General features: G+C 36.5%; 1 protein-coding gene across 1 annotated transcript in view; it reads left to right on the top strand.

Annotated features, from left to right (window-relative positions):
* Nucleotides 1-13,036, top strand: part of LOC110452280 — a 149,030-nt gene that overhangs the window by 83,541 nt on the left and 52,453 nt on the right. The window contains exons 5-7 of the mRNA XM_021500694.1: nt 5,414-5,539; nt 9,858-9,977; nt 10,710-10,959. Of these exons, the coding sequence (XP_021356369.1) occupies nt 5,414-5,539; nt 9,858-9,977; nt 10,710-10,959 (496 nt within the window). The remainder of the gene's footprint in view (nt 1-5,413; nt 5,540-9,857; nt 9,978-10,709; nt 10,960-13,036) is intronic.

A 13,036-nucleotide genomic window follows, 5' to 3' on the forward strand; every position in this document is an offset into this window, starting at 1 on the left:
AACAGGTTTATAAATAAGATCTTTATCTCACTTGCCCTGCCTTACAGAAGTTTGTCTGTGGTAAATGAAGGTGACCTGTCAGGGTCAGAGGCGACATTTCCAGTATTTGATATGTCAGCACTTTAGAATAATACTGAGGTACGTCGCTGAGATAGAATTATACTGAGGTACGTCGCTGAGATAGAATTATACTGAGGTACGTCGCTGAGATAGAATTATACTGAGGTACACCGCTGAGATAGAATTATACTGAGGTACGGTGCTGAGATAGAATTATACTGAGGTACGTCGCTGAGATAGAATTATACTGAGGTACAGTGCCGAGATAGAATTATACTGAGGTACGTCGCCGTGATAGAATTATACTGAGGTACCTCGCTGAGATAGAATTATACTGAGGTACGGTGCTGAGATAGAATTATACTGAGGTACGTCGCTGAGATAGCATTATACTGAGGTACGTCGCTGAGATAGAATTATACTGAGGTACATCACTGAGATAGAATTATACTGAGGTACGTCGCTGAGATATAATAGGAACAGTTACTTCAGCAATGATATTCAATAAAGGAAACATGATTTAAAGGAAAAATTCAAAAGGAAACATTTGTTCATTATTGGATAGTTAATATCATATTGAATAAATTAATTACTTAAGTGGTTGTTTGAAGTAAGTCATTTATAGAAAAATTTGAAAGTAAGCAATAAAGTCATTGTTAGAAATCTGTCATAAAACACATTGTTGGATTGGGAACATCATTGAAATTAGGGGGCTGGGAAAGGGGCTGGGAGCAGGGATGGGGGCAGGGATGGGGGCCGGGACAGGGGCAGGGAAATCAACAATAAGATCATATAGTTGGAATGTAAAAACAAAATCAATATGTCTGGCAGTTAATTGACATGAAATTTCATTTTATAACAAATGTTCTTTATTAACGATTGTTAAACAAAACTAAAAAGATTAGAATAAACTTGATCAAATTTTCTGTGAATGTTAAGAGTTTTCATCACAAAATTTGACATCTATTTTTGTTAAATCTGTTTGAACCACATGAAAACCTGTGCATTCTTGTTTGAAATGAAACCAGAGAAATATTTACATAATTGAAATGATAAAGTGTTTGTGATGATCTCAACACAGCATATGATTACCTGTCAATATCTCCCGTCCTCACCTTACCCTGCAGGTGTACGACATAATACAATCAGTGAATATAGAAGTACAGAAAGTTCAATACTTCTTACTGTAAAAGGTAAAACTAATGAAAGGGTCGGCTGATAATCTATTCCCAGCACAATTTGGAATTTACTTTCTGGACAATGCTTTATTCATGTGTATATGATAGTTTTCTTTTGTATTCTAGTGGCAAATTTATTCCTGAATTCAGCAAAAAAACCTGTTTAAATGTTTTTGTAGAAATTTGAGAAACAATAAATTCTAATAGAAATCAGTTATTATCCTCCATATGACATACTTTTACAACATTTCTAGTTTCTGTTCTGAACATGTCCTGTCGTAGACGACAGGGTTGGGTGGGGGTTAAATTGATAAGAAAATGATATGCCAATTGAACTAGTTTTAGAAGTAGGCGCAGGTCTGATTTCTTTTACAAGAGTTTTCAATCTTAAGTGATTACTACCAACATTTTTTCGTACTGTATACTCAGCATGAAGAGTAAGATTCCTGTTAAATCTGTTATTATCTCTATTTTCCTATAAGAATATTTATAAATTCAGTGTGGACCATTCCAGTCCACAGACAGACTTTACAAACAATACCACCCTGACCATTTATTTTGATGGTAAATTTTGAAAATGTTTTCTAGCTCTGACTTTATATTTACTGGCCTGAACATTCACATCCCTGAACATATAACTGTTATAATGACTGGTAGCGCCAGACTGGAGACTGGACACATCCCTGAACATATAACTATTATAATGACTGGTAGCACCGGGCTGGAGACTGGACACATGCCTGAACATATAACTATTATAATGACTGGTAGCCCCGGCCTGGAGCCTGGCCACAGCCCTGAACATATAACTATTATAATGACTGGTACCGTAAGGCTGGAGACTGGACACATCCCTGAACAGATAACTATTATACTGGCTGGTAGCACCGGGCTGGAGACTGGACACATGCCTGAACATATAACTATTATAATGACTGGTAGCCCCGGCCTGGAGCCTGGCCACAGCCCTGAACATATAACTATTATAATGACTGGTAGCCCCGGCCTGGAGCCTGGCCACAGCCCTGAACATATAACTATTATAATGACTGGTAACACCGGTCTGGAGACTGGACACATCCCTGAACATATCACTATTATAATGACTGGTAGCACCGGGCTGGATACTGGACACATCCCTGAACATATAACTATGATAATGACTGGTAGCACCGGGCTGGAGACTGGACACATGCCTGAACATATAACTATTATAATGACTGGCCATGGTAGCACTGGGCTGGAGACTTGACACATCCCTGAACATATAACTATTATAATGACTGGTAGCGCCAGACTGGAGACTGGACACATCCCTGAACATATATAACTATTATAATGACTGGTAACACCGGGCTGGAGACTGGACACATCCCTGAACATATAACTATTATAATGACTGGTAGCACCGGGCTAGAGACTGGACACATCCCTGAACATATAACTACAGTTGTGGGATCGCACAACGCACCAAAAAAAGCGTGCGCACACCGTGCATACATCGTTCACACACCATCCGCACATCGTTTACACATGTTGCGCACAACTGTGCGATTTAGCATTCGTTCGCCCCGTTGTGCGCTTCTCTCCGCACAACTGTGCGATTTGGTATCATTTGTAGATCAAAATTACGGAATGACAAAAATATGGAGGGCTTGTATGCGATAATGTACACTGTGTATATATATCTGTAATTTCTCATCACAATAATCAAGATTATACAATTTCACAATGCGTGTTACACGTATTACAGCGACCGTTAGGCTGTCAAGAATGGGTTTAGCTCCAAGTTAACAGAACAGGTAAATAACAATTTTATGAGTGTCCAGAGTTTTACCTGACCAGAGCCTGACACACAGAGCTGATATGCGATACCGTTTGACCGTAATAAATAGTATTTGTTATTTGCATTCGTTTGCCTATAGTTCCCCTTCACCTGGATTTTCACACCCCCGGCCTTGCCCGACGAGTTACGTAAGTGCCCCAGGCGGGGAGAAAACTACGGTCCAGGTACATGTACAAAAGGGTTAATGTTTACCTGTATACCGGATTGTGTTGTAATTTTACATGTGTCGATTACGTTTGTTAAAAAACACAGAAAACACAATTTCTAAATATAAGAATGTATAGACAGAAAGATAAGTTTATAGATGTTGCTAGAATATAAAAACATACGTAAACATCAAGTTTATATGTTTAAACACGGAACCGTATAAATTGTTAAGGCATTCCTCAATTTACACCAACCACGATTGTTATCGCACAACGTCCGTCCATCGAGCGCACAGATGTGCGCAAGCAATGATCGTTCAGCTTTTTATAGTTCGCCCATCGTGCACACACCGTTCACACACCGTGCACACATCGTGCTTACACCGCACATCGTGTAACGTTGTGCAATCCCACAACTGTATTATAATTAATGACTGGTAGCACCGGGCTGGAGACTGGACACATCCCTGAACATATAACAATTATAATAACTGGTAGCGCCGGGCTGGAGACTGGACGCATCCCTGAACATATAACTATTATAATGACTGGTAGCACTGGGCTGGAGACTGGACACATCCCTGAACATATAACAATTATAATGACTGGTAGCGCCGGGCTGGAGACTGGACACATCCCTGAACATATAACTATTATAATGACTGGTAGCGCCAGGCTGGAGACTGGACACATCCCTGAACATATATAACTATTATAATGACTGGTAGCACCGGGCTGGAGACTGGACACATCCCTGAACATATAACTATTATAATGACTGGTAGCACAGCTAGTTGAAAACTGTCTACAACAGGGCCACAGATCAAATTTCTGTAGATAAACTGTCTATAACAGGATCACAGATCAAATTTCTTTAGATAAACTGTCTACAACAGGATCACAGATCAAATTTCTGTAAAGGATCCATGCTGTTTTGTGAGAAAGGAAATCATAATTACAGTATACATATAATTCTTTGCTAAGTACTACCTGGGCAAACAACTCCAAATAAAAAACAAGTGCAGAACACATTGGAACTCTCCTTTGTTGGAGACACAATTCAGGGTACTGGGTATCTTCACCTTTAATTGTGTGCTGACATCATCAGCTGTTGATGAAATGTACTAATTATATCACATATATACATCTTAAACTCCTTTAGGTCAAGGCAAGAAATCAATTAGGTTTTTGGAATACAAATTACAAACACCAGAATGAAAATTAAAAGCAAAATCATTAGATATTTAGAATATATTTATAATGAAAATAAAAATCAACACAATAGATATTTGAATTAGAGATCATTGTGTAGAAACGATAGGCATAGAAGAGTATTCACGGCCTTAGGAAAATGTTTACTGTTACTGTAATTCATCTGTATAAATAAGTGAGAAGTTAACTACACAGTAAATACATGAAAATCTATATCCTGGGTTGTTATATCAGATACTGGGATCAAATCTATATCCTGGGTGGGATATCAGATACTGGGGTCAAATCTATATCCTGGTTGGTATATCAGATACCGGGATCAAATCTATACCCTGGGTGGTATATCAGATTCTGGGATCAAATCTATACCCTGGGTGGTATATCAGGTACTGGGATCAAATCTAAATCCTGGGTTGTTATATCAGCGACTGGGATCAAATCTAAATCCTGGGTTGTTATATCGGATACTGGGATCAAATCTATATCCTGGGTGGTACGTATATCAGATACTGGGATCAAATTTATCTAAATACATTAGGCTGTCAAAGTGATAAATAAGGGTTAAGAAAAGTTCATTTCAATTTTAAATAATCCTTTTCCTGCATACTTGTAGGATCATCATATTTTTGTTTCCATTTCCTATAAGATTTATTTAACCTTTTTCAATTGTTTTCATTGTAACATCCCAGATGCTGGCTAATAGATAACATAATAAAGGACTTGTTTTGTAAATCTCATACAAAATGGGAAGATTCTCGCGATCGCTCTGTCCCTGAATGGAGTGTGATATATGAAAGAACGGAAGTATCTACAGGATTTCTGGACGCCAGCTTCTCAGAAGTACATGTATATATACTGATACTGAAATACAATATTCTCCTCCACTGATCATCAGGCGGTAGGATTGGGCTAGTGTTTTACCAGGCTGACATATTGTGAGATTGAAAACCTTTGAAATTTTGTTTCTTCAGTTGGAGAGCCTGAAACAGGAATATGAAGCCCAGCTTGAACATCTCCGGGAACAGTTAGCATCAGAACGACGAAAACATCAGGATGAGGGAACGGAACAACACATGCCAACAACACCTTATAAAGAGGTAAAGAGCCTGGCCCTGCATAAAATCACAAACACATCGTAAACAAAAAAATAAAACTTTACTACAAAACTGAACAAGAAGAAATTCACCAAATTCAAGGAATTTGCGTCGAAATTGATTGCATCAAATTCAAGGAATTTGTGTCGAAATTGATTACATCAAATTCAAGGAATTTGTGCTGAAATTGATTACATCAAATTCAATAGTGAATTAATAAAGATAAACATGTTTTCAAAGTAAGTGTAGCAAGCAATGCAGGCACCAATGTTTCTTTATGAATCTAGCAGGTTGATTCCAATACAGACGTTAGTTATCTTAGACTAAGTAATAGGTACATTGGATGTAGATACAGACGCTAGTTATCTTAGACTAAGTAATAGGTACATTGGATGTGGATACAGATGTTAGTTATCTTAGACTAAGTAATAGGTACATTGGATGTGGATACAGATGTTAGTTATCTTAGACTAAGTAATAGGTACATTGGATGTGGATACAGATGTTAGTTATCTTAGACTAAGTAATAGGTACATTGGATGTGGATACAGATGTTAGTTATCTTAGACTAAGTAATAGGTACATTGGATGTGGATACAGATGTTAGTTATCTTAGACTAAGTAATAGGTACATTGGATGTGGATACAGATGTTAGTTATCTTAGACTAAGTAATAGGTACATTGGATGTGGATACAGATGTTAGTTATCTTAGACTAAGTAATAGGTACATTGGATGTGGATACAGATGTTAGTTATCTTAGACTAAGTAATAGGTACATTGGATGTGGATACAGATGTTAGTTATCTTAGACTAAGTAATAGGTACATTGGATGTGGATACAGATGTTAGTTATCTTAGACTAAGTAATAGGTACATTGGATGTGGATACAGATGTTAGTTATCTTAGACTAAGTAATAGGTACATTGGATGTGGATACAGATGTTAGTTATCTTAGACTAAGTAATAGGTACATTGGATGTGGATACAGATGTTAGTTATCTTAGACTAAGTAATAGGTACATTGGATGTGGATACAGATGTTAGTTATCTTAGACTAAGTAATAGGTACATTGGATGTGGATACAGATGTTAGTTATCTTAGACTAAGTAATAGGTACATTGGATGTGGATACAGATGTTAGTTATCTTAGACTAAGTAATAGGTACATTGGATGTGGATACAGATGTTAGTTATCTTAGACTAAGTAATAGGTACATTGGATGTGGATACAGATGTTAGTTATCTTAGACTAAGTAATAGGTACATTGGATGTGGATACAGATGTTAGTTATCTTAGACTAAGTAATAGGTACATTGGATGTGGATACAGATGTTAGTTATCTTAGACTAAGTAATAGGTACATTGGATGTGGATACAGATGTTAGTTATCTTAGACTAAGTAATAGGTACATTGGATGTGGATACAGATGTTAGTTATCTTAGACTAAGTAATAGGTACATTGGATGTGGATACAGATGTTAGTTATCTTAGACTAAGTAATAGGTACATTGGATGTGGATACAGATGTTAGTTATCTTAGACTAAGTAATAGGTACATTGGATGTGGATACAGATGTTAGTTATCTTAGACTAAGTAATAGGTACATTGGATGTGGATACAGATGTTAGTTATCTTAGACTAAGTAATAGGTACATTGGATGTGGATACAGATGTTAGTTATCTTAGACTAAGTAATAGGTACATTGGATGTGGATACAGATGTTAGTTATCTTAGACTAAGTAATAGGTACATTGGATGTGGATACAGATGTTAGTTATCTTAGACTAAGTAATAGGTACATTGGATGTGGATACAGATGTTAGTTATCTTAGACTAAGTAATAGGTACATTGGATGTGGATACAGATGTTAGTTATCTTAGACTAAGTAATAGGTACATTGGATGTGGATACAGATGTTAGTTATCTTAGACTAAGTAATAGGTACATTGGATGTGGATACAGATGTTAGTTATCTTAGACTAAGTAATAGGTACATTGGATGTGGATACAGATGTTAGTTATCTTAGACTAAGTAATAGGTACATTGGATGTGGATACAGATGTTAGTTATCTTAGACTAAGTAATAGGTACATTGGATGTGGATACAGATGTTAGTTATCTTAGACTAAGTAATAGGTACATTGGATGTGGATACAGATGTTAGTTATCTTAGACTAAGTAATAGGTACATTGGATGTGGATACAGATGTTAGTTATCTTAGACTAAGTAATAGGTACATTGGATGTGGATACAGATGTTAGTTATCTTAGACTAAGTAATAGGTACATTGGATGTGGATACAGATGTTAGTTATCTTAGACTAAGTAATAGGTACATTGGATGTGGATACAGATGTTAGTTATCTTAGACTAAGTAATAGGTACATTGGATGTGGATACAGATGTTAGTTATCTTAGACTAAGTAATAGGTACATTGGATGTGGATACAGATGTTAGTTATCTTAGACTAAGTAATAGGTACATTGGATGTGGATACAGATGTTAGTTATCTTAGACTAAGTAATAGGTACATTGGATGTGGATACAGATGTTAGTTATCTTAGACTAAGTAATAGGTACATTGGATGTGGATACAGATGTTAGTTATCTTAGACTAAGTAATAGGTACATTGGATGTGGATACAGATGTTAGTTATCTTAGACTAAGTAATAGGTACATTGGATGTGGATACAGATGTTAGTTATCTTAGACTAAGTAATAGGTACATTGGATGTGGATACAGATGTTAGTTATCTTAGACTAAGTAATAGGTACATTGGATGTGGATACAGATGTTAGTTATCTTAGACTAAGTAATAGGTACATTGGATGTGGATACAGATGTTAGTTATCTTAGACTAAGTAATAGGTACATTGGATGTGGATACAGATGTTAGTTATCTTAGACTAAGTAATAGGTACATTGGATGTGGATACAGATGTTAGTTATCTTAGACTAAGTAATAGGTACATTGGATGTGGATACAGATGTTAGTTATCTTAGACTAAGTAATAGGTACATTGGATGTGGATACAGATGTTAGTTATCTTAGACTAAGTAATAGGTACATTGGATGTGGATACTTGTTTTTATGGAAATACATGCCTACTGGTGTAGGGTTAGGGTTAGGGTTCGGGTTAGGGTTAAGCAGATAAGTTTGGACACAAATCTTTATAATGAACTAGTTATGTGCTGATTAAGACATTCAGAGGTAAATCTTGGATGTGGATTGTTATGGCACAGAAATGTTTTAAGGATCACTGCTAATCCACAGAAATGTTTTAAGGATCACTGCTTATCCACAGAAATCTGTTAAATGCTACAAAATGAGCTTGGTAGTTGGTCTGTGAAACAGCAGTGTTACATTTTGTAATATCGGCATTCAAGCCAAGAATCAGAATATTTTTCTATATGATAAGTCTTTTCAGTTTTCCAGCCTTTTATGTTACTGATCTAAGCTCGTAAGAAACATTTTCAAGCTCCTCATTAACAAAGACATGTCGTTTCTTAGCAACAGGATTCAGTAAAGACACAGGATGTCTTGTGTAACTGGACATCACACGTATCAACAGGATCATACTGTTATCAATGTTATAGGGTTCAGTAAAATGCTCTGACACGATAATCCCAAATAGGATCAAAATGACCGTTTTCGTTTAAACGGTTCAACCGGTCTGACCACAGTTGTTCGTTTAACAAATAATGTCGGACCTAGTAATCTGATGAAGCTTTCACGCGAGCCTTGACAAAGCCTTACAAGGCCTGCATAAACATTTGCAGGTCCGCAAGTATTTATACCCAAAAATGTTAAATTTAAAAACTGCTGTTCATTTATAAACAAACAGTCCCCATGTCTCCTATCTAATTGTTATCATCCTGAATGCAAGAACTGATGTTTTTTCATTTCAATGAAACTTTGTTTTTTATTTCAATGAAACTTTCTGATAAAAGTACGAATGTAAATGGGGTGGGGGATGAGGGAGGGGACCTGCCTGTTGGCAGGTTCTGAAGCCAGAGTTTCAACATTCCAGCATCAGTATCTACCAAGGATACTTGTTGTTCTTACAAGACATTTATCATAGCAAAGTTTAAAGACTGATTTCCAGTTGAAATTGCCAACTTGACCATTTGTTTTAAACATTTAGATAGTAATGTTCAGTTTGAACCTCACCATTTATTTTAAACATTTAGATAGTAATGTTCAGTTTGAACCTCACCATTTATTTGAAACATTTAGATAGTAATGGTCAGTTTGAACTTGACCAGTCAGAGTAAATGGTAATATTTGGTTTCTGTTTAACCACCAGACCACTGACCAACTGCGCCAGGCCCTGGAAAGTGACCAGCAGGAGAAGCTTGACCATGTCATACAGTCCATAGAAGATGTGCACAGGAGAGAGATGGACACCTCTCACCAACAACATGTGGTCAGTTCTGTGATAAAAACAAACTTGAAACACTTACTAATAGATAAGCCTTTAAGATGGTAAGTTGGGTGGTCGGTTGGCGCAGTGGATCACACACTTTCCAAATAGGACCTGAAAAGGTATAGGGTTACCTGCCCTACCACGTGGGTTTTCTCCGGGTACTGCGGTTTCCTCCCACAATAAGACCTCTGCACGCTAACATCCGAGCCAACAAGACTGAAATTGAAATAACTTGTTTTATAATTGTTGTAAAAGAAATAAAGTTTATATTTATATAGGCCTTTAATAGTACCTCTTGGATCCTCATAGAGTTTGCAATGATCCTTTTGATCAGTTTCCTGTACCAGTGATAGGAAGGAAATGTTGGATTTCCAAACTGGCAGTAATACATAATAGTGGGCCATGATTTCTCATGTTGGGTTTCTTTAAGAGCCTCTCCTTTCATGTTGTAAGCTTTTGCTCTATGTCTTTGTCCATCATTCATGAACTGTTTTACATTCTAAACTTAAACTTTACTGAACCAATTGAGCTTAAATAAACATTTTAAATATTTGAATATTTTTTATCTAAAGTACATATTCCTGAAATATTCTTCAAAAATGTATTTCTAGGTAAAAGATGATGTTCTGTCAAACCTTGATTTTTTGGAACTCTGGATTTAATTTATTTCATTAAATTTATATATTTTTTTTTAAATAAATCTCTGATTCAATGTTAAATGTTGTGCCACAGGGTGACATTAACCTCCAAGTAAAGGCGATGCGTCTGACCCTGGAACAGATCTATACCAGCCAGTTAGAACTTGTGAGGGCAGATCTAGAAAACCAGCATGGCCAATCGCTCGACAAGCTACGGGAAACCCTCGCCAAGGAGCACAAGGAGGAAATGAACCGCCTTGAAGCTGATTGGGCGGCCCAGATGGCAGAACTTGAGGATGAACATGTGGACGAACTCCAGAGGTCACTTCTTGAGGAGGCTGTTGGTAAGTAATATGACCCTGACCCTGGCTTTTGTGTTTGACCCCTGCTTAGAGTGTTGTGTGTTTGTGTGCAGTTTCATTTAATATGAAACTTAATTACAAAAACATGAATTTGTTGTGTCGCAATAAATATTGCCAATTAAATTCTTTCAAAAGATAACTAAATCATTGTGTAGGTGTATTTGTGGTGAAGGTTGACTGCATTGGTTTGATATAATAAACAGCTATGAACTGATAATTGCTTGATAATCTGTTGTTGACAGAGTTTGTATTATAATGACATTGCATGAATGTGTTCCGTGTGATCAGTGTAGAACTGTATACAGGCATGTTTACAATACATTTTACAGGTTATTTGAAGGCAATACATAGGATTATCGGAAGGCTGGAAACTGAAATAATTGGCATTATAATGAGGATTCAGTTGTACCCAAGTATAAAGCCAAACTTTTCGTTTTTACCTTGCTTAATTACGGCAATATTTGTTCTTACAAATCTTATCATAAATCTCTTCTAATAATGCCAAACCCCTTTTTAATGAAAAATCCCTTTATATTGCCAAACCCCTTTATATTGCCAAATTTCATCTCGACAAATGATGACAGCTAGCATAAAGGGTTTGATATAACTGGTTTACATTGGAAGCATAAGCTATCTTTAATGTTATGTGTTTGAACCTTGAAGTCAACCAAGTATTCGTGCCTGTATACAGTGAAAATTTGCCTCTTCATCATTTCACAATGTAGCTTAGAATATTTTGACTTTGATTAGATTTTATTGTAGCACTATTATATTTGCATGTTATATCTAAAAAAAAAAAAAAAACATTTGAAATGTAAAGTTTATGGATATTGTTACATTTAAGTAGATGTATTACTGTAACATTAAAAAAAGTTCAAGTTAAAAGAAGTTGTAAAATTTCTTCAATGAATGGCAATTTTGAAATACATAGACACATTTTTTATATATGATAAGTTGTAGATCAGAATACCTGCATCAATAACGCTAAGATATTTCTCAATTATTGTGAATGATGGGATTAAATCTTCTTAAGGGAGATAACTCGATCACAAAACAAGGTATACAGTGCAAGATTATACATTAATAAGGATCAAAGATATGTATTGGATCAAAAAACCGGCTACATCAGAATATTGTTTGAATTTGAAAAAAGGAATCCTTTAGCAAGTCCTTAATGACATCAGACCAATAATACAAGTTAATGTAGAGTTTTCACTTCTGAACCAAAAAGTCAGTGAAATACTGTACTTACATTTTTATCTCTTTTTTATTGACTTATGTTTCTTTTTTGTTGACATTTATGTTGTTCAAAGCCATCTGATGATCTCTTTAAGTGTTCTACTGTAACTTACCTGTTACTGACTGAGTTGACTTGAGAGTTAGTTTAACATATCAAATATGCTTAAAAGTGGTTCAATCCCTGTCCCGTTTTTGTGTTCCCACATAACTACCATTGATATATCAAATCTTTTTAGCTCACCTGGTCCAAAGGACCAAGGTGAGCTTATGCCATACCGTGGCGTCCGTCGTCCGTCCGTCGTCCGTCGTCCGTCGTCCGTCGTCCGACCGTCAACAATTTCTTTAAACGACTTCTTCTTCTTAACCACTGATTGGAATTTTACTAAATTTGACTGGAAGCATCCTTAGGTGGTGGGGAATCAAAATTGTACAAATGGTATGGCTGACCCCCCAGGGGGCTGAGGGGCGGGGCAAAAAGGGGGCAATTTGGCTATATTGCTTTAAGCGACTTCTTCTTTGGAACTAAGAGATGGATATCAACCATATTTGCCTGGAAGCATCCCTAGGTGGTGGAGATTCAAAATTGTACAAATGGTTGGGCTGACCCCCCAGGGGGCTGAGGGGCGTGGCCAAAAAGGGGGCAATTTGGCTAGATTGCTATAAACGACTTCTTCTGTAGAACTATGCACTGGATATCAATCATATTTAATCAAAAGCATTCATGGGATGCAGGGATTCAAAATTGTACAAATGGTGTGGCTGACCCCCCAGGGGGCTGAGGGGCGGGGCCAAAAAGGGTTATTTGGCTATATTGCTTTAA

Source organism: Mizuhopecten yessoensis, unplaced genomic scaffold (assembly GCF_002113885.1).
Source record: "Mizuhopecten yessoensis strain PY_sf001 unplaced genomic scaffold, ASM211388v2 scaffold6523, whole genome shotgun sequence".
NCBI lineage: Eukaryota > Metazoa > Mollusca > Bivalvia > Pectinida > Pectinidae > Mizuhopecten > Mizuhopecten yessoensis.